Source organism: Oncorhynchus mykiss, chromosome 13 (assembly GCF_057628025.1).
Source record: "Oncorhynchus mykiss isolate SJ-2025 chromosome 13, ASM5762802v1, whole genome shotgun sequence".
NCBI lineage: Eukaryota > Metazoa > Chordata > Actinopteri > Salmoniformes > Salmonidae > Oncorhynchus > Oncorhynchus mykiss.
This window is the reverse complement of record NC_143034.1, coordinates 14,343,698-14,366,354: the sequence shown is the minus strand read 5'-3', so window position 1 is coordinate 14,366,354 and position 22,657 is coordinate 14,343,698. Positions and strand designations below refer to the sequence as shown.

The 22,657-nt window shown below is 44.9% G+C and overlaps 1 protein-coding gene and 2 long non-coding RNA genes across 5 annotated transcripts; 2 read left to right on the top strand and 1 right to left on the bottom strand.

Annotated features, from left to right (window-relative positions):
* Nucleotides 1-429: 429 nt before the first annotated feature.
* LOC118940287 (uncharacterized) lies at nt 430-5,978 on the top strand. Of its 3 annotated transcripts, none has more exons than XR_005036825.2 (3): nt 430-1,192; nt 2,673-2,745; nt 2,980-5,978. It is a non-coding gene; the product is annotated as an uncharacterized LOC118940287 (long non-coding RNA). The 3 variants fall into 3 exon arrangements; XR_016485664.1 differs by lacking the exon at nt 430-1,192 and adding an exon at nt 2,105-2,533; XR_016485663.1 differs by lacking the exon at nt 430-1,192 and adding an exon at nt 2,127-2,228.
* A 1,149-nt stretch (nt 5,979-7,127) lies between these two features.
* LOC149978714 (uncharacterized) lies at nt 7,128-8,483 on the bottom strand. Its single transcript, XR_016485666.1, has 2 exons — nt 8,107-8,483; nt 7,128-7,721 (listed from the first exon to the last, which is right to left on the bottom strand). It is a non-coding gene; the product is annotated as an uncharacterized LOC149978714 (long non-coding RNA).
* A 4,150-nt stretch (nt 8,484-12,633) lies between these two features.
* Nucleotides 12,634-22,245, top strand: tekt4 (tektin 4). The gene is made up of 6 exons (XM_036948085.2): nt 12,634-13,594; nt 13,728-13,798; nt 18,879-19,022; nt 19,549-19,771; nt 21,381-21,535; nt 21,831-22,245. Exons 1-6 carry the CDS (start codon nt 13,055-13,057, stop codon nt 22,042-22,044), a joined length of 1,347 nt encoding a protein of 448 aa, XP_036803980.2. The 5' UTR covers nt 12,634-13,054; the 3' UTR covers nt 22,045-22,245.
* Nucleotides 22,246-22,657: the final 412 nt, after the last annotated feature.

The following is a 22,657-nucleotide window of genomic DNA, read 5'->3' as shown; positions in this document are numbered from 1 at the left end:
ATACAAAAATAACATCGACTTGTCTTTGCTCTAGTTCACCTAAATACTTGTATCATTATTAAATGTTGCCTAGACGTTATTTCACTAGAAACCAATCTGAAAATAAGGTGATGGTTGTGTTTGTGTACCGCAGAAGGTGGACTTGATCAGGAGCATCCAGGCTCTGTTGAAGAGAACGCTGAGTCAGGCTGTCAATCAAATCAAGTGAGTGTCACAATGAAACAATAAGGGGGTTTATTTATCAAAACTTGGCTGATACAAATTACGACTCAGCAAATAAACCAAAGTGCTTTAAAATATACCAAGGGCTAAATGACTTGAAAAACGAACTGTCCTGTAAAGTATTAACGTTAAAAAGAACTACGCTATAACGTGCAGGAACAGAACGTTCATAAACCAAAAATAAACTCGCTGATGGGACGTTCCATTATAAGGGGAGTGGCCAGCTCCAAGGCAAGTCTGCAAACCGTCAAGTTTTACATTTCTACAATAATGATAACGTTAAATATAAGCACTATTTCATCAACAGTATACAATATCAATGTATAACTGTACTTCGCTATTTTAAACTCGTCAAAGGGAAAAAGAGTTCCACCGGGGTGAAGAGACGGTGGGCATTTCCCAACGCCCTTCCGGAACCGTATTTTAACCCTGGGATTCAGGTCGGACCTCCTTTATCAGCACACCGTGGCACCCATCACTGCTGAGGAATAGACGTAAACAAGACATTACTTTGAACTGTGACTATTTACTTGAGAATGATAATGGTTAAATTATAACAATGACTGTTACCACGTAAACTATGAGGCGTGCACGCAACATATAAAACAATGATAGCAAATGTCAAACTGTATTTCTGCAATACAGTTACGTATGGGATATAAGAAACAAAAGCTGTGTGTCGCGTCGTCATTTATATTATGTTTATAGTGCAAATTGAGTAATAACGTGCATAAAATTAAAAGGATATTTGTTATGGCCTGTGTACACTTGCACGCGGTAAACTACCGCGTGGCTAGCTTGTGGGCATGCTGGCAGCAGCAGTTCTGTTGTGCAACAAAGATCTGGTTATTAAATGGGTAAATAGTTCAATCTATTCTCCATTAACAGTTAAGTAGAGCTCCCGCTCTGGTGACAAACGTCGCTGCCCTGTTTCCAATCGTCCACATTGCTGCTGGGAGAATCTATTCAAGTAAGTAAATACACTTTGGGAAAAATACTTTACCCGTGTTCGAATAACATACTGTATACTACATACTTAATGAGTGTATATACTATTAGTTAATTTTAGGAAACTGTAAACGAACGGTATCCTTCCAATTTGGAAGTTAATTCTGATTCTGTTACTATGCAACTTCTTGTTAATAAAACAAATGACAAGACCTTAAGACAATGTCCATTAGGAACGCTCAACGACTATACCGCCAAACTAAGAATGACGTGAATAATCAAGTCAATAGGTTGCGTATGTAAATTCACTCTCTACTCCGATTTCAGTGTAACCGATGTGAAATGGCTGGTTAGTGGTGGTGCTAATAGCGTTTCAATCGGCGACCTCGCGCTGAGACCTTTTGTCTCGACGCGATGGGCAACGACGCTTCGAGGGTGATGTGTGCAGAGGGTCCCTGGTTCGAGCCCGGGTAGGGGCGAGGGGACGGACGAAAGTTATACTGTTACAAGAGCATCGCGCCATAGATGAGGGCGAGTAAATGAAGTAGCTAGCCAATGTTAGCTTGGGTGCTTGACTGCCATTGTGAGTCCAGTGTGCGCTCTGACTACTTCAAGAGCAAAATGCAATTTACGAACACACAGTTGGGTAGTTAGATAGCATATAAGTTAGTTAATATACTGGCAAGTTCGATGTATTAGTAGCCCAACTAACGGGTAAAATACCAGCACATAGTGCTGTATTGTATACTATGCGGTTGGTAAGAATAGCGTAGCTAACAAATCGTCTGGCAACATAATGTGTAACCTTATTTGAAAATTAATTACTGTATTACATTGCTCGACATTTCTTTAACATTTGCCATAATTAATTAAAGCAATGAATTCGTCTCTTTTCTCGTCGGACTTCGCCCGCATATTTTCCGCCATTTTGTTCAAATCTGAAAACGTTGGAGCCTATTTTCTGAAGAACTGCATTATGGGCCATAAAAGCACGGAAGTGTCCACTGCTTGTGTACTTTGTATTTTGGTTAATGAAGTACGAAATGCGGGAACTTTTGGTAGACTAACTATACCCATACTATGACCAATAAGCGTGCTACAGTCAATTTACACAGTTTATGTATTATTAGCGAACTAGCTACAGTGTAATTTAACTCAACTGAACTGCTAACGTAGCTAGCTATCTAACCAACTTTACATACTGCATAGCTAGCTAACTGAATTAAATATCACCAGTTACCTAACTTCATAATGGCTAGCTATCTTGATGTAATTGTAAAACAAACTCCAAATGCATTTGTAGGTAGCTAGCTAACAGCCATGGAAGAGAGTGAAAGGATAGCTGCTCCAACTGTCAAATAAGGTAGAGTAGGCTATTCTGGATAGGGCAGGTACTGTTGTGTAGTTCCACTCCATAGTAAGAAGTGAGGACGGAGAGAATCGTAACATAATATTCAGTGCAGTCTAATTTTAGTATAATGAAGTCTGTTTTCTGTCCTCAGATACAGAGCTGTGAAACCCTGTCTGCAGATGAAGAGCAATGGTTCCCAGTCCTGTTCCTGGGGTCTCAAAGGGGTGCGCATTTTAATTTTTGCCTCCGTGCCACTCATCTGATTCAAATGATCAAGTCATCATCAAGCTTCAAGTGGTATTTATGTATTCATTTGTGACGCTATCCTTGATATGATCCTGCTGTCGTCACATGCTACACATGCATCTATCCAATGTTATAAGAAATATTATACTTTGTAATCCACAATGACCTTGTGGTGTAAAAGTCTAATGACATTATCTTCCATATTCCTACAGATGCCTTGCAACTGGAGATTTCTTAAACGATTGCCTACAGTTACTGTGTAGGGCACGGCACAGTTGGGTGACCAGGGCCATCTGGGACTGTCTCGTGGGGGATTTCAGGCATCTGTGAAGGCTACCTGTGTCCTGCATAACTTCATGATGATGAACAGGAGGGGACCTGCAGCGCTCCGCCGTGTTCCAGAGGAGAGGTCTGCTGCTCTGCAGGATGTTGCCAGGATGGGGGCCAACAACGCAGCACAGGAGGCAATCCGTGTGCAGGAGACCTTCACCTCCTACTTCTTCACAAAGGATTCTGTTCCCTGGCAACACCACAGACTACACTATGCACAACCAAAGGCTCTTTTAAGAGCCATCCACATTGCAATAAGAGTATTCTTCCATTTACTCAGCTATGTCAACTGCAGTTATTAATTTCAGTTTCTGTTCCTGTGAGTTCTACTTCACAGGTGAGGGTGCTGTTTAGGTAGGTGTGGTGTCTGTACAAATACAAAACAGGCTCTTTTAAGAGTCACTCATATTGAAAACATTTAGAACAATTAGACACCCTATAAGCCACACCTACACATTTGTCTATCAATCTGATTTATGTGTTGTGTAGTAAGCAGGCTCCGGTGTATAACTGGCTCCTTCCACCTTCAAAGAATAGACAAGAGGACAAACCATGGAGAATAGTAAGACACTTCATTATTTATATAACTACGCTAAATTGTTTGTACTCAAGTGTCTGCCTCACCCGCTGTTCAGATAACCTTCGGGCCCAAGGCTGGTTAGGAGACACCTCTAGAGACACTTATGTAAAACATTTCACATTCTCTACTGGTTGAAGTCTCTCATTTGATGAAATACCACACCTATCCTGTCCTCAGATGAGTGCAGATAAAGGAAATTAGATGAACCTATTTACATGATGCAAAGGAAGTGTAATGTTTTTTTTTTTTAAATTCTGTTTCTGTATATATGAATTACAAATAAGCCCTTTAACTAGTTAAATCATGTTTATAGTCTATTTGTTACTATGTGTAACCATTGATGTCCCAGGACCAAGATTGGTAAACACTGTTGAAGTGTATAATTGTAATACATACATGCAGACACGGCATCATTCAAAGACTGCCCGTTTGATACTCCTGGTATTGGATATGACTGAAAAAGAATCTCAGACATTCATACCAGAACCGCACCTTTATTTACCAAGGTAGAGTACATGATCAGTGGAAATATTAAATGTACAGGCTACAATGTGGGGATCTCATGCTACATGTATATACGACTTGCATCCGTGGCACAAAGTTAGATTATATTCTACTCAATCCATAGGCTTCATTGATGCCAGTCAGACTGTTTTGAAGTTGATACAACCGGCTATGATAGCTTAAGTTCATATCTAGGTTCTGAACTAATATGTATCCAAAACGTTTGGGTCCATACACAGATCTGCTAGACAGCTACACATCCATAGGTATTCAGGGATTTTATCCTCCACTGCACAATAAACAGTGCCTTGCGAAAGTATTCGGCCCCCTTGAACTTTGCGACCTTTTGCCACATTTCAGGCTTCAAACATAAAGATATAAAACTGTATTTTTTTGTGAAGAATCAACAACAAGTGGGACACAATCATGAAGTGGAACGACATTTATTGGATATTTCAAACTTTTTTAACAAATCAAAACCTGAAAAATTGGGCGTGCAAAATTATTCAGCCCCCTTAAGTTAATACTTTGTAGCGCCACCTTTTGCTGCGATTACAGCTGTAAGTCGCTTGGGGTATGTCTCTATCAGTTTTGCACATCGAGAGACTGACATTTCTTCCCATTCCTCCTTGCAAAACAGCTCGAGCTCAGTGAGGTTGGATGGAGAGCATTTGTGAACAGCAGTTTTCAGTTCATTCCACAGATTCTCGATTGGATTCAGGTCTGGACTTTGACTTGGCCATTCTAACACCTGGATATGTTTATTATTGAACCATTCCATTGTAGATTTTGCGTTATGTTTTGGATCATTGTCTTGTTGGAAGATAAATCTCCGTCCCAGTCTCAGGTCTTTTGCAGACTCCATCAGGTTTTCTTCCAGAATGGTCCTGTATTTGACACCATCCATCTTCCCATCAATTTTAACCATCTTCCCTGTCCCTGCTGAAGAAAAGCAGGCCCAAACCATGATGCTGCCACCACCGTGTTTGACAGTGGGGATGGTGTGTTCAGCTGTGTTGTTTTTACGCCAAACATAACGTTTTGCATTGTTGCCAAAAAGTTCAATTTTGGTTTCATCTGACCAGAGCACCTTCTTCCACATGTTTGGTGTGTCTCCCAGGTGGCTTGTGGCAAACTTTAAACAATTTTTATGGATATCTTTAAGAAATGGCTTTCTTCTTGCCACTCTACCATAAGGCCAGATTTGTGCAATATACGACTGACTGATTGTTGTCCTATGGGCAGAGTCTCCCACCTCAGCTGTAGATCTCTGCAGTTCATCCAGAGTGATCATGGGCCTCTTGGCTGCATCTCTGATCAGTCTTCTCCTTGTATGAGCTGAAAGTTTAGAGGGACGGCCAGGTCTTGGTAGATTTGCAGTGGTCTGATACTCCTTCCATTTCAATATTATCGCTTGCACAGTGCTCCTTGGGATGTTTAAAGCTTGGGAAATCTTTTTGTATCCAAATCCGGCTTTAAACTTCTTCACAACAGTATCTCGGACCTGTCTGGTGTGTTCCTTGTTCTTCATGATGCTCTCTGCGCTTTTAACAGACCTCTGAGACTATCACAGTGCAGGTGCATTTATACGGAGACTTGATTACACACAGGTGGATTGTAATTTATCATCATTAGTCATTTAGGTCAACATTGGATCATTCAGAGATCCTCACTGAACTTCTGGAGAGAGTTTGCTGCACTGAAAGTAAAGGGGCTGAATAATTTTGCACGCCCAATTTTTCAGATTTTGATTTGTTAAAAAAGTTTGAAATATCCAATAAATGTCGTTCCACTTCATGATTGTGTCCCACTTGTTGTTGATTCTTCACAAAAAAATACAGTTTTATTTCTTATGTTTGAAGCCTGAAATGTGGCAAAAGGTCGCAAAGTTCTCGTTATCCACAAGGCAAGCTTACAATGTTACGTTATCCACAAGGCAAGCTTACACAATTGTACATTAAATTCGCAGTAAATGCTTTACCTAGCTGATTCTTTACATCCACTGTTTCACAAGACGACAGGCTGGTTGTTTCAGGAGTCCCTAAAACAAACACTCATTACAATTTCATATTCATGTCAAAACACCCATAAAGCTAGCTAGCTGGCTACTGTTAGCTAGTCAGAAAGCTTGCTAAATCGCCATTTTCGCAAATTGACTTTATGATAAAACATATGCATACTCGTTTGTCTCTACATTAACTAGCATGTTCCTGTCAACTATGTTTTGCATGAATCGTTATGACGTTATAATCCCGTATATTTGCTTCTATCCTGGTATTTCTGTCCGCCATCTTTGCAGCAGCTGAGCCGGGTTGCAGCCTATTCATTTAGGTACCAAACAGGAAAATGGACTGCCTCAGGTTGTCCAATAAGAAACGCTCGTTTTCGTTTTCCAGTGCAAATTGTTTGCCTACGTTTTGCTCCTGTGTGCACTAATGAATACGGATCCTGCTATGGTAACAATGTCCTTTTTTTGTCTTATGGCGCCCCTTACTGTCTGTAATACGTAGCTACTCACCCGCAAAGCATGCAAAGGAAAAACCAAGGAGGCCGAGATGTGAAAAGTGCTAACAGGTGATAAGCAGCACTGATGTTTAGGCATAGAAGCCCAAACGTATTCTCCTTTTTTATTCTTCACATTTGATCACTTTGCATCAAGGCTGACACACAGTACCACCCCAACTCAGACAACCTACAGGACCAGTGAGTAGCTGTATTCTGCCCAACCAAGCAAAAAGGCAGTAACTGCTCATTTGTTCGAAAATGAGTTAATGTCATTTTTGCTACATTAAATACATGCTTAATCATGTGGACAAGTATCCTGCCTCTATTGTGTTCTGGATAAAATTGGGGGTATGTTATTTTGCTTGGTAGGGTAGTATTATACACACACACAACCATACGCACGGATGTATTATACTCACAAACACAGACACACACACTCTCTTTCTGTTTTAAATACATATTTTATAGCATGTCTGAGTGCATACAATTATTGACAATGAAGTAAAAATGTATGCTTTTAAAATGTTTCTTATCTATACACACCATATTTACCACAAATGTAACACGATACATTTGCAATTCTAACAAGCTCCTTGGTATGTGACGATGCTTTTATTCAGCTCAGCTTTTTCCTTCAGTTCCTGAAAGTCCTGTTGAAAGTTGTTGAGCTGGGTCTGAGAGCCTTGGACCATGACGGTACCGGTGTGATAAAGATTCACTGTAATAACAACCTTTAAGGGACTGTCATCGACATACACTTTGACCTGTACGGCATAGTTGATGTCGCTCTCTTTAGTGTTGGGGTAGGTTTGGCGCAGGGCCCTACGCCAGGCTGCGGGGTGCGCTGTGTAGAAAACATAGTTGGTTTTGACTCTGTTCTTCAGTGCTTTTTTGTAATCCACTATCAGAGTCTCAGGATGTTTCCTCAAGAATTCTCCCTTGTGATGTTTCCTAGCCTCAGAATCCATACCTTCAGGGTATGGGATTTCAGTCCTGGGCAATCTGAGTAATTTTGTCCCTCTGTCCTAATGTTGCCTGTTGAACATCCAAAACATGCAGAGATCAGAATGCTGAAAACAGAAGTACTAACTTAGTCTCAATCCTAAAGTGCATAAAGCTCATTACAAGTGCCAACAACTGGGTGACACATAGCCTAGAGGTTAAGAGCACTGGCCCTATAATCTGAAATAGTCTGCCGTTCTGCCCTTGAGCAAGGCAGTTAACCCCCAACAACAACTGCTTCCCAGTCGCCGTGGACGTCGATGAAGGAGTTGGGTTAAATGCAGTTGAATAAATTCAGTTGTGAAACTGACTATGTATCGCCTTTCCCCTTTCTCAGCCAAGGTTTATTATTATTATCGTCGTCCACTACAGAAACCAAAACTAACCATGAAAAAAATACAAGATATCATTCTCTTACCAGGAAAATGATGATTAAAATCGCCAAAAATTGCTGCGACTGGCAGCATGTGATTCCAACAGACGAGGTTCCTTCTGCATTTTTCAAAAAGTACAAACGCTAAATACTGTAACAGCATTGGATGGCGCCGACACGTGTCTTCCGGCGGTGTTTTGAGCGGGTGCGTATCACATGAAGATGATGCATCTTGAAAGTGACCAGTGTTTTCCATGTTATTATCATGTAATGTATCTCACGTCCCTATTCATACACAACGAACAACTACTACTACTACACAGTATTTGTGTTTACTGAGTCTGCCAGATCAGAGGCAGTAGGGGGGGTGGGGGTGGTTTCTTCCCCATCAGGGCACTTTGGGATGTGGCGTGTGCGTGAGTAGAGAGAGAGTGACTGATGGAGACAGTTATAGTTGGGTGGGCCATTCGCAATACTGTAGGTGGCATGTGCTTCAGGAAATGCTTACAGAGAATGCTGCAAGCTGACCTGCTGTTGCCACACACACCAATTCACCATCCCTACTACACACACACACACACACACCAATTCACCATCCCTACTACACACACACACACACACACCAATTCACCATCCCTACTACACACACACACACACACACACACACACACACACACTAATTCAACATCCCTACTACACACACACACCAGTGACCATCACTACTAGCCATTTCCCAGAGGATATTATAATCTGGTTGTCAATCTTTACCAGGGTTAGTTAGAATTAAAGACACAATTCAGGAAGTGATTTTTAAATGAAAAGCTTCTCCTCTTTCATTTATTTAGAAGTAATCTTGAACTAACTGACTTTAATTTGAAATGACCCCAACCTTGAACTTTACTATACCCATTTACAATGGGCAGAAACCCAAACTCACACATCCCAGTCAGTTAAACATTTACGGAAGGCTAGATTTTAATTTCCTTAATCCAACATCCCACAGAACAGCTGGACATTTCCCCATAAATTATATCATGGTTTGGTTAGCTATCAAATTCACTGTGTATACACATCTAACAGCGCTGTCTGTGTGTACACATCTAACAGCGCTGTCTGTGTGTACACATCTAACAGCGCTGTCTGTGTGTACACATCTAAATGAGCTGTCTGTGTGTACACATCTAACAGCGCTGTCTGTGTGTACACGTCTAACAGAGCTGTCTGTGTACACATCTAACAGAGCTGTCTGTGTACACATCTAACAACGCTGTCTGTGTGTACACATCTAACAGAGCTGTCTGTGTGTACACATCTAACAGATATGTCTGCGTTAGAAGGTAGGGTGACTGGTGCTGTGTTTTCTCTAATCCGATTTAAAAACACCCCTCTTCTAACAAGTCTTTTCTTTCTCACGTAGCAACACACACAAAACAAACACAGATATTCCTAGTCATACACACAACTCTTTCATATTTTATTATATCCTCCAAAGAAGCACTCTGAAACCCCCCAACTCAGAGCACCATTTCTCAGCCACGAGCAGAGCAACAGCCCCTTACTTTTTTGGAGTCCTGGAAGAGACGAGGTACTGTGGACTGGAGTCCTGGAGGAGACGAGGTACTGTGGACTGGAGTCCTGGAGGAGACGAGGTACTGTGGACTGGAGTCCTGGAGGAGACGAGGTACTGTGGACTGGAGTCCTGGAGGAGACGAGGTACTGTGGACTGGAGTCCTGGAGGAGACGAGGTACTGTGGACTGGAGTCCTGGAGGAGACGAGGTACTGTGGACTGGAGTCCTGGAGGAGACGAGGTACTGTGGACTGGAGTCCTGGAGGAGACGAGGTACTGTGGACTGGAGCCCTGGAGGAGACGAGGTACTGTGGACTGGAGCCCTGGAGGAGACGAGGTACTGTGGACTGGAGTCCTGGAGGAGACGAGGTACTGTGGACTGGAGTCCTGGAGGAGACGAGGTACTGTGGACTGGAGTCCTGGAGGAGACGAGGTACTGTGGACTGGAGTCCTGGAGGAGACTGGGTACTGTGGACTGGAGTCCTGGAGGAGACGAGGTACTGTGGACTGGAGCCCTGGAGGAGACGAGGTACTGTGGACTGGAGTCCTGGAGGAGACGAGGTACTGTGGACTGGAGCCCTGGAGGAGACTGGGTACTGTGGACTGGAGCCCTGGAGGAGACGAGGTACTGTGGACTGGAGTCCTGGAGGAGACGAGGTACTGTGGACTGGAGCCCTGGAGGAGACTGGGTACTGTGGACTGGAGTCCTGGAGGAGACGAGGTACTGTGGACTGGAGCCCTGGAGGAGACGAGGTACTGTGGACTGGAGTCCTGGAGGAGACGAGGTACTGTGGACTGGAGCCCTGGAGGAGACGAGGTACTGTGGACTGGAGTCCTGGAGGAGACGAGGTACTGTGGACTGGAGTCCTGGAGGAGACGAGGTACTGTGGACTGGAGTCCTGGAGGAGACGGGGTACTGTGGACTGGAGTCCTGGAGGAGACTGGGTACTGTGGACTGGAGTCCTGGAGGAGACGAGGTACTGTGGACTGGAGCCCTGGAGGAGACGAGGTACTGTGGACTGGAGTCCTGGAGGAGACGAGGTACTGTGGACTGGAGCCCTGGAGGAGACTGGGTACTGTGGACTGGAGCCCTGGAGGAGACGAGGTACTGTGGACTGGAGTCCTGGAGGAGACGAGGTACTGTGGACTGGAGCCCTGGAGGAGACTGGGTACTGTGGACTGGAGTCCTGGAGGAGACGAGGTACTGTGGACTGGAGCCCTGGAGGAGACGAGGTACTGTGGACTGGAGTCCTGGAGGAGACGAGGTACTGTGGACTGGAGCCCTGGAGGAGACGAGGTACTGTGGACTGGAGTCCTGGAGGAGACGAGGTACTGTGGACTGGAGTCCTGGAGGAGACGAGGTACTGTGGACTGGAGTCCTGGAGGAGACGAGGTACTGTGGACTGGAGTCCTGGAGGAGACGAGGTACTGTGGACTGGAGCCCTGGAGGAGACGAGGTACTGTGGACTGGAGCCCTGGAGGAGACGAGGTACTGCGGACTGTGTGGAGCTAAAGAGAGAGAGAAGGCCTACATCCCGCACCTAGATCTTCTGCACATATTCTGTCAGATCTGGACCCTGACAGACCTGGGCCCTGACAGACCTGGGCCCTGACAGATCTGGGCCCTGACAGATCTGGGCCCTGACAGATCTGGGCCCTGACAGACCTGGGCCCTGACAGACCTGGGCCCTGACAGACCTGGGCCCTGACAGTAAACATCAGTAAGATAAAAAATAATGTTGTTCCAAAAAATGTCCAGTTGCCAGGACCACAAATATAAATTCCATCTAGACACCATTGCCCTAGAGCACACAAAAAACTATACATCCCTCGGCCTAAACAAAGCTGTGAACGAGCTGAGAGACAAGGCAAGAAGCTCCTTCTATGCCATCAAAAGGAACATACAATTTGACATACCAATTAGGATCTGGCTAAGAATACTTAAACCAGTCATAAAACCCATTGCCCTTTATGGTTGTGAGGTCTGGGGTCCGCTCACTAACCAAGAATTCACAAAATGGGACAAACACCAAATTGAGAGGCTGCATGCAGAATTCTGCAAAAATATCCTCTGTGCACACTGCCCACAAAATGAGGTGGAAACTGAGCTGCACTTCCTAACCTCCTGCCCAATGTATGAGCAAATTAGAGACACATATTTCCGTCAGATTACACAGACCCACAAAGAATTCGAAAAACAAACCCAAATTTGATAAACTCCCATATCTATTGGATGAAATACAACAGTGTGCCATCACAGCAGCAAGATTTGTGACTTGTTGCCACGAGAAAAGGTCAACCAGTGAAGAACAAGCACCATTGTAAAAACAACACATATACGTTGATTTATTTTCCCTTTTGTACTTGAACCATTTGTACATCGTTACAACACTGTATATATATATATAATATGACATGTGTAATGTCTTTATTCTTTTGGAACTTTTGTGAGTGCAATGTTTATTGTTTGTTTCACATTTGTTTATTATCTACTTTACTTGCTTTGACAATGTTAACATGTTTCCCATGCCAATAAAGCCCTTAAATTGAATTGAAAAATTGAGAGAGAGAGAGAATGCACACAGATGTGAGGCAGATGGGAAAACATGATCTTACATGACTGAATAGAACACATGCCTGATGGACAATAACTACTCCCATTAGTCACTCACTAGTTTCAGTGTAATTGCATCATCACTGTGTGGCAAAGCCCAGTGAAACAGGAAATTCCCCTCACACCAGTAGTGTTTCCCAAATTACAATGAGTAGTACACTATCTGGGCAACAGGGTGTAATTTGGGACACAGACCAGAAGACACTGATTCCCATCAATAGACCAGAGATCTATGACTCGGTTCTGATTCCCATCAATAGACCAGAGACCTATGACTCCGTTAAAGGGTTTTAAAGTGGAGAGTTGGAGGGGTGTGAATATGCTTGTGTGTGTGTGTGTGTGTGTGTGCATGTATGTTTTTGGGGAAAAAAAACACAGGGGCCACTGTCATGTTAAAAGTTCAAGTTATTATTGACATTATTAAAACAATTATTATTCATCAATTAAAGTGGCAATCCTTAGTTTCGACATCCATTTTTGGACATATAAATGGGTATATAAATTTAGTTAGCACACCTAACATAGGCCTATATTCAGATGAATACATTTGAAAATGTGTGTGTGTGTGTTCCTCCATGCACCATTTGTTGTTGCCTGATAATTCATTTGGAACCGTGGGGCATTATCGCGTGTCCAGTTAGTTACACGGTGTTTCCTTGGAAACAGGTCACCTGGCAACGCAGCGCAAATACAAAACATGTGATTCTTCACTTCCCCTGTGTGGCTCTTGTTTATGCTGCGACTCCGTTAACTACAATCCTGTGTCGGATCGCAGTGTTTTTAATATCAGGTATCACCAATTCGCCACAAAATGTCTTCAGAAGTTTTAGTGGCCAGACATAATTTCGACAGCAGGTCAGTTGCCAAAGCAGGCGAGCCGTTCCCGCCTCCAGACGCAGAGGCCACATTCAAGGAGGGCTTCTATCCCTCCTCCGGCTTGGCTACGGCGGGGTACCGCTCATCCAAGTACAGCCCGGAGGAATGGCACATCAATAACTTCTCTACCCTTCACCAGGCCGCTACTGACCGAAACAACGCCGAGAGGATTTGCCATGAGTCCAAAACACTATATCAAGAGACCGAGGCCGGGACTCTGCGCACCCAAGCTGAGGGGACGCGGCACCTGGGAGAGAGACTGCAGCATATCCACTTCTGGAAGTCGGAGCTGCAGCGGCACATAGAGAAGCTGGTGGCCGAGACAGACCTCCTCCTGGGGCAGAAGAGGAGGCTGTTGAAGGCGCTGGACGCCACCGAGATCCCGTTCGCCATCGCCACGGATAACCTAACCTGTCGGGAACGGCGGCTGGGTCCCGACCTGGTTAAAGACGGCGTAGAGGAGGAGCTGCTTAAGGTGATTAAAACAATAACATCGACTTGTCTTTGCTCAAGTCGAAATACTTGTATCATTATTAAATGTTGCCTAGACGTTATTTCACTAGAAACCAATCTGAAAATAAGGTGATGGTTGTGTTTGTGTACCGCAGGAGGTGGAGTTGATCAGGAGCATCCAGGCTCTGTTGAAGAGAACGCTGAGTCAGGCTGTCAATCAAATCAAGTGAGTGTCACAATTAGTGTCACAATGAATATTTTAGATGCATCAGCAGTAACTATATACATGGTTTATTTATAAGATCCTCTATTTTCATTTGATTGTGTCATCACACATTTCCACACATTATTCTAGGAAAGGACTACAGCTGAGCTGGGTTGTAGCCTATTCATTAAGACTACAGCTGAGCTGGGTTGTAGCCTATTCACTAAGACTACAGCTGAGCTGGGTTCTAGCCTATTCACTAAGACTACAGCTGAGCTGGGTTGTAGTCTATTCATTAAGACTACAGCTGAGCTGGGTTGTAGCCTATTCATTAAGACTACAGCTGAGCTGGGTTGTAGTCTATTCATTAAGACTACAGCTGAGCTGGGTTGTAGTCTATTCATTAAGACTACAGCTGAGCTGGGTTGTAGTCTATTCATTAAGACTACAGCTGAGCTGGGTTGTAGCCTATTCATTAAGACTACAGCTGAGCTGGGTTGTAGCCTATTCATTAAGACTACAGCTGAGCTGGGTTGTAGTCTATTCATTAAGACTACAGCTGAGCTGGGTTGTAGCCTATTCATTAAGACTACAGCTGAGCTGGGTTGTAGCCTATTCATTAAGACTACAGCTGAGCTGGGTTGTAGCCTATTCACTAAGACTACAGCTGAGCTGGGTTGTAGCCTATTCATTAAGACTACAGCTGAGCTGGGTTGTAGCCTATTCATTAAGACTACAACTGAGCTGGGTTGTAGCCTATTCATTAAGACTACAGCTGAGCTGGGTTCTAGCCTATTCATTAAGACTACAGCTGAGCTGGGTTGTAGCCTATTCATTAAGACTACAGCTGAGCTGGGTTGTAGCCTATTCACTAAGACTACAGCTTAGCTGGGTTGTAGCCTATTCATTAAGACTACAGCTGAGCTGGGTTGTAGCCTATTCACTAAGACTACAGCTGAGCTGGGTTGTAGCCTATTCACTAAGACTACAGCTGAGCTGGGTTGTAGCCTATTCATTAAGACTACAGCTGAGCTGGGTTGTAGTCTATTCATTAAGACTACAGCTGAGCTGGGTTGTAGCCTATTCATTAAGACTACAGCTGAGCTGGGTTGTAGCCTATTCATTAAGACTACAGCTGAGCTGGGTTGTAGCCTATTCATTAAGACTACAGCTGAGCTGGGTTGTAGCCTATTCACTAAGACTACAGCTGAGCTGGGTTGTAGCCTATTCATTAAGACTACAGCTGAGCTGGGTTGTAGCCTATTCACTAAGACTACAGCTGAGCTGGGTTGTAGCCTATTCATTAAGACTACAGCTGAGCTGGGTTGTAGTCTATTCATTAAGACTACAGCTGAGCTGGGTTGTAGCCTATTCATTAAGATTACAGCTGAGCTGGGTTGTAGCCTATTCATTAAGATTACAGCTGAGCTGGGTTGTAGCCTATTCATTAAGACTACAGCTGAGCTGGGTTGTAGCCTATTCATTAAGACTACAGCTGAGCTGGGTTGTAGTCTATTCATTAAGACTACAGCTGAGCTGGGTTGTAGTCTATTCATTAAGACTACAGCTGAGCTGGGTTGTAGCCTATTCATTAAGACTACAGCTGAGCTGGGTTGTAGCCTATTCATTAAGACTACAGCTGAGCTGGGTTGTAGCCTATTCATTAAGACTACAGCTGAGCTGGGTTGTAGCCTATTCATTAAGACTACAGCTGAGCTGGGTTGTAGCCTATTCATTAAGACTACAGCTGAGCTGGGTTGTAGCCTATTCATTAAGACTACAGCTGAGCTGGGTTGTAGTCTATTCATTAAGACGACAGCTGAGCTGGGTTGTAGTCTATTCATTAAGACTACAGCTGAGCTGGGTTGTAGCCTATTCATTAAGACTACAGCTGAGCTGGGTTGTAGCCTATTCATTAAGACTACAGCTGAGCTGGGTTGTAGTCTATTCATTAAGACTACAGCTGAGCTGGGTTGTAGTCTATTCATTAAGACTACAGCTGAGCTGGGTTGTACCCTATTCATTAAGACTACAGCTGAGCTGGGTTGTAGCCTATTCATTAAGACTACAGCTGAGCTGGGTTGTAGCCTATTCATTAAGACTACAGCTGAGCTGGGTTGTAGTCTATTCATTAAGACGACAGCTGAGCTGGGTTGTAGTCTATTCATTAAGACTACAGCTGAGCTGGGTTGTAGCCTATTCATTAAGACTACAGCTGAGCTGGGTTGTAGCCTATTCATTAAGACTACAGCTGAGCTGGGTTGTAGCCTATTCATTAAGACTACAGCTGAGCTGGGTTGTAGCCTATTCATTAAGACGACAGCTGAGCTGGGTTGTAGCCTATTCATTAAGACTACAGCTGAGCTGGGTTGTAGCCTATTCATTAAGACGACAGCTGAGCTGGGTTGTAGCCTATTCATTAAGACGACAGCTGAGCTGGGTTGTAGTCTATTCATTAGGCACTAAAAAAAAGGAAATTAGACTCAAACAGGGATGGACTACCTAAAGTTGCCCAATAAGAAACATTCATTTTTGTTTCCCATTGCATATTGTGTGTCTAAGTTTTGCTCAGTGTGTATTAATAAATGGGACCCTGATATGGGGAACAAGGTGTCCTTTGAGTTTTAGTCTTCTGGCTCCCCCTACTGTCTGGAGCACGTAGGTACTCGCACAAACCAATTGCTATTAAAAAAAGTGTGCGGTGCATCAACTCTTCATTTAACGGATTACAGTTTGAATCGGACAGCAACCAATCAAATTGTGCAAGAATTGTGTCACAAAACAGATTGCAACTTCATGCGGGAAGAAAGTAACAGACGGAGGCGCAACAATTTCCAACTTTGTTCGACATTTGAATCTGCACAAATAACGGTAAGTCGGGGCTAACATAGCCGACAGTTATATATTGTATTACTTTAATAGAGTATCATGTGGGCTAAGATAATGTTAAATCAATGAGCCTCCACACAATCAGTCAGTGCGGGAACGTGATAATTTGCACCCACACTTGAGCTACAACTGGCTAGGCAGCTGGTAGCCTAAATCCTGCCTGATGTTACTGCTGTTCCTAAAACAAGGTTGGGCTATTGCGCCTCATAGCGATCCTCGATAGTCGATCACTATGGGGACGGGGACTTTCACAGGGCTACCCATGTATTTCCATGGAAATATAACATTTATTTGGAAAGTAATAAATATATAGATATTTTAAAAAGCATTCATGATTTGCGTAAATGTAATATACTAACTATTACTCTTGTTAAAAATGTGAAATGGCATTACGTTTGGTGAAGAGCACATTATGACATGTTTAGGACTCAAAACTCAAAGTTTAGGACTTGAGACTTGACTTGATACTTGACGTTCTTGACTCTGGACTTGACTCAGACTTGCCTGTGTTGACGTGGGACTTGACTTGAGTGCTAAGACTTGAGACTTACTTGTGACTTGTAAAACTGAAACGTGTCTGAAACAGTCATTACTTTACTAACGTTGTGATTCATCCAGGCTGTATCACATCCGGCCGTGATTGGGAGTCCCATAGGGTGGCGCACAATTGGCCCAGCGTCGTCCGGGTTTAGCCTGGGGTAGGCCGTGATTGTAAATAATATTTTGCTCTTAACTGACTTGCCTAGTTAAAGAAAGGTTAAATCATTATTATTATTTTTTCTCCAAAAAAACATAGTTAGCACACCCAACATTTGAAAAGTGTGTGTTCATCCATCAATCATTTGTTTTTAGCCTTCTTGAAAATTCCTTTTGAACAGTGGGGCATTATCGTGTGTCCAGCTACTCACAGTGCTTCATTGGAAAATGGTAACCTGGCAACACATCGCAAATAAAAAAATGTATTCTTAATTTCACGTCCCCTGTGTTGCTAAGGCCCATCCTCTACTCCCTGTTCACCCACGACTGCGTGGTCCCACACGACTGCGTGGTCCCACACGACTGCGTGGTCCCACACAGCCTACAGGGAAGAGGTCAGAGACCTGGCAGTGTGGTGCCAGGACAACAACCTCTCCCTCAACGTGGACAAGACAAAGGGGCTGATCTGGACTACAGGAAACGGAGGGCCGAGCCTCTACACTCCACATGGACGGGGCTGTAGTGGAGACGGTCGAGAGCTTCAAGTTCCTCGGTGTTCACATCACTAAGGACCCATCATGGTCCAAACACACCAACACAGAGGTGGAAAGGGCATGACAACGTCTCTTCCCCCTCAGGAGGTTGAAAAGATTTGACATGGTCCCTCAGATCCTCTAAAGGTTATAAAGCTGCACCATAGAGAGCCTTTTGACTGGCTGCTGCACCGCCTGGTATGGCAACTGATCGGTGTCCGACCGCTAGGCGCTACAGAGGGTAGTGCGTATGGCCCAGTACATAACTGGGGTCGAGCTCCCTGCCATCCAGGACCTCTATACCAGGCGGTGTCAGAGGAAGGCCCTAAAAATTGTCAAAGACTCCAGCCACTCTAGTCATAGACGGTTCTCTCTGCTACCGCATGGCAAGCACCACCGGAGCGCCAAGTCTAGGACCAAAAGGCTCCTGAACAGCTTCTACCCCAAAGCTATTAGACTGCTGAACAGTTAATTACATGACTATTATACTGCTGAACAGTTAATCACATGGCTGTTATACTGCTGAACAGTTAATCACATGACTATTATACTGCTGAACAGTTAATCACATGGCTATTATACTGCTGAACAGTTAATCACATGACTATTATACTGCTGAACAGTTAATCACATGACTATTATACTGCTGAACAGTTAATCACATGGCTATTATACTGCTGAACAGTTAATCACATGACTATTATACTGCTGAACAGTTAATCACATGGCTATTATACTGCTGAACAGTTAATCACATGACTATTATACTGCTGAACAGTTAATCACATGACTATTATACTGCTGAACAGTTAATCACATGACTATTATACTGCTGAACAGTTAGTCACATGACTGTTATACTGCTGAACAGTTAATCACATGGCTATCCTCACTTCAGCTTTTCACTTCCTCCCAGACCCTCATCAGACCCTCACACTGGCTTTCTGCCCCTCACTGTGTCCCACTGTGTGTGTGTGTATCAGGTGTAACAGAGATGCCAAGCAGACTCTAGAGCTGGACTGGTCTGATAAGTACCAGGCCTACAGTCTGGATGACCAGTGTGGTCGCTACAACAACATGAGTACTGACACACAGTATCACCCCAACTCAGAGAACCTACAGGACCAGTGAGTAGCTGTATATATAATACACTCAGTACCACCCCAACTCAGTACCACCCCAACTCAGTACCACCCCGACACAGTACCACCCCACCTCAGTACCACCCCAACTCAGAGAACCTACAGGACCAGTGAGTAGCTGTATTATACACTTAGTACCACCTCAACACAGTACCACCCCAACTCAGTACCACCCCGACACAGTACCACCCCAACTCAGAGAACCTACAGGACCAGTGAGTAGCTGTATTATACACTTAGTACCACCTCAACACAGTACCACCCCAACTCAGTACCACCCCAACCCAGTACCACCCCAACTCAGTACCACCCCAACTCAGACAACCTACAGGACCAGTGAGTAGCTGTATAATACACACAGTACCACCCTAACCCAGTACCACCCCAACTCAGTACCACCCCGGCACAGTATAACCCCAACTCAGTACCACCCCAACTCAGTACCACCCCAACTCAGACACCACGTTGGTGTGTATTAATAGTGTGTTAACATCTCCATCCTCTCTCCCAGGCTGTGTAACCGTGATGCGTGGGTGTCTTTCACCCAGGACAACCTGTCTGTGGCTCAGCGGGAGGAGCAGGCCAGCGTGGAGCTCAGGCTGCTGGTGGAGAGGGTCCTACAGGAGACGGCTGAGGACCTGAGGGTCCAGTGCTCTAACGTAGACCAGGCCTTCAGCCAGCGCTGTCTGCAGCTCACTGAGGCCAAGACACAGCTACAACTGCACCTCACTCAGGTGTGTTGGGGTGGGGGGGGGGTGGTGGAGGTGGTGTGTGTGTGTCGTTTCAATGGCCAAAACTCAATCCTTCCTCTAATTATACAAAACATACAGAAATTGGCGCCTACCCAGCAGGCAAAGGGAATGTTTTCATCTGAAGACCTGAAGGTTTTCATGACATTCAGCACCTTCGGAAAGTATTCAGACCCCTTCCCCTTTTTACACATTTTGTGAAGTTACAGCCTTATTCTAAAATGGATACAATTGTTTTTTTTATCCTCCTCAATCTACACACAACACTCTCCCACACTGACATCACAATACCCCATAATGACATCACAATACCCCATAATGACATCACAATAGCCCATAATGACATCACAATAGCCCATAATGACATCACAGTAGCCCATAATGACAAAGCGAAAACAGGTCTGATGAAACCAAGATTGAACTCTTTGGCTTGAATGTCAAGCGTCACGTCTGGAGGAAACCTGGCACCATCCCTACGGTGAAGCATGGTGGTTACAGCATCATGTCTGGAGGAAACCTGGCACCATCCCTACGGTGAAGCATGGTGGTTACAGCATCATGTCTGGAGGAAACCTGGCACCATCCCTACGGTGAAGCATGGTGGTTACAGCATCACGTCTGGAGGAAACCTGGCACCATCCCTACGGTGAAGCATGGTGGTTACAGCATCATGTCTGGAGGAAACCTGGCACCATCCCTACGGTGAAGCACGGTGGTTACAGCATCATGTCTGGAGGAAACCTGGCACCATCCCTACGGTGAAGCATGGTGGTGGCAGCAGCATGTCTGGAGGAAACCTGGCACCATCCCTACGGTGAAGCATGGTGGTTACAGCATCACGTCTGGAGGAAACCTGGCACCATCCCCACGGTGAAGCATGGTGGTGGCAGCAGCATGTCTGGAGGAAACCTGGCACCATCCCTACGGTGAAGCATGGTGGTTACAGCATCATGTCTGGAGGAAACCTGGCACCATCCCTACGGTGAAGCATAGTGGTGGCAGCATCATGCTGTGGGGATGTTTTTCAGGGGCAGGCGCAATAGTATAGTCAGGATCGAGGCAAAAATGAATGGAGCGATCCTTGATGAAAACCTGCTCCAGAGTGCTCAGGATCTCAGACGGGGACAAAGGTTCAGCTTCCAACAGAATAATAACCCTAAGCACACAGCCAAGACAACACAAGAGTGTCTTCAGGACAAGTCTCTGAATGTCCTTGAGTGGCCCAGCCAGAGTCCGGACTTGAACCTGATCGAACATCTCTGGAGAGACCTGAAAATATCTGTGCAGTGACACTCCCCATCCAACCTGACAGAGCTTGAGAGGATCTGCAGAGAAGAATGGGAGAAACTCCCCAAATACAGGTGTGCCAAGCTTGTAGTCTCATACCCAAGAAGACTCAAGGCTGTAATTGCTGCCAAAGCTTCTTCAACAAAATACTGAGTGAAGGGTCTGAATACTTATATAAATGGGATATTTCTTTTGTTGCAATGCTGCACCTGAACTCAACACTGTGTGTGTGTGTGTATGTGTGTGTGTGTCTGTGTGTGTGTGTGTATGTGTGTATGTGTGTATGTGTGTGTGTGTGTGTGTGTAGATCCTGGATCAGATCGGGGCCCAGGAAAGGAACATTGTGTCTCTTCAGCAGGCTCTGTATGATAAAGAGGCCCCTCTGAGAGTGGCTCAGTCCCGGCTGCACCAACGCTCACACAGACCCCACATGGAGCTCTGTAGGGACAACCCACAATTCAGGTACACACACAAACAGACAGAAGCACACACAGAGATGCAAGCCAGTAAGCACTCACACGGACATACACACAAACACACACCCAAACCTATCTGTCTATCGCACTCTCTCTCCCATCTTTCACAAACACCTACACTGGGATGACAAGCTCCTCTCCTTCCCCTTTATCTCTCTCTCTCTCTCTCTCTCTCTCTCTCTCTCTCTCTCTCTCTCGGTTTCTCTTCCCGTCCCTCTATCCTCTCTGTCGCTCTCTCTCTCTCCTTCTTGTGCTCCCTCTCTCTCTCTCTCTGTCTCCAGCCTGGTGGGCGAGGCAGGTCAGATCTCCCAGACCATGTCATCCCTGCAGCAGCAGCTGTCTGCAGCGCGGAGCTCCCTGTCCCACCTGGAGGAGTCCCGCATGGTGCTGGAGAAGGACATCGGCTGTAAGACCCACAGCCTGCTCATCGACAGGGACAAGTGCATGTCCCACCGCACCCGCTACCCCACCATCATAGCCCTGTCTGGGTACTGAAGAGAGAGAGACAGGGGGATATGGGGACGTGTGTGTGTGTGTGTGTGTGTGTGTGTGTGTGTGTGTGTGTGTGTGTGTGTGTGTGTGTGTGTGTGTGTGTGTGTGTGTGATCAAGTCTGTATTAGTGACTAGTGCAACATTGTGTGCATTTGCTTGGTGTTTCCAGTTGTGTTGTGTCAATCAATAAAGGCTTGTCTGTCACAGCTGAATGATCACTAGACACTCGTCTAAGAGTGTACACTAAAGCAATAAGATTCTCCCTTCCCTCTGCCCTCGATCATGTAACCCAGGGCAACCCAAACTTCTTCCTACAGATCAACGGTCCTGTAGGTTTACACTCCAACCCTGTTCCTCCAGATCAACGGTCCTGTAGGTTTACACTCCAACCCTGTTCCTACAGATCAACGGTCCTGTAGGTTTACACTCCAACCCTGTTCCTACAGATCTACTGTCCTGTAGGTTTACACTCCAACCCTGTTCCTCCAGATCAACGGTCCTGTAGGTTTACACTCCAACCCTGTTCCTACAGATCAACGGTCCTGTAGGTTTACACTCCAACCCTGTTCCTACAGATCTACTGTCCTGTAGGTTTACACTCCAACCCTGTTCCTCC

Coding starts and splice junctions, on each gene's coding strand:
- tekt4 (XM_036948085.2), top strand. CDS start 13,055: ATGTCTTCAGAAGTTTTAGTGGCCAGACATAATTTCGACAGCAGGTCA. Junction 13,595..13,727: donor TAGAGGAGGAGCTGCTTAAG/GTGATTAAAACA, acceptor TGTGTACCGCAG/GAGGTGGAGTTGATCAGGAG. Junction 19,772..21,380: donor TACAACTGCACCTCACTCAG/GTGTGTTGGGGT, acceptor GTGTGTGTGTAG/ATCCTGGATCAGATCGGGGC.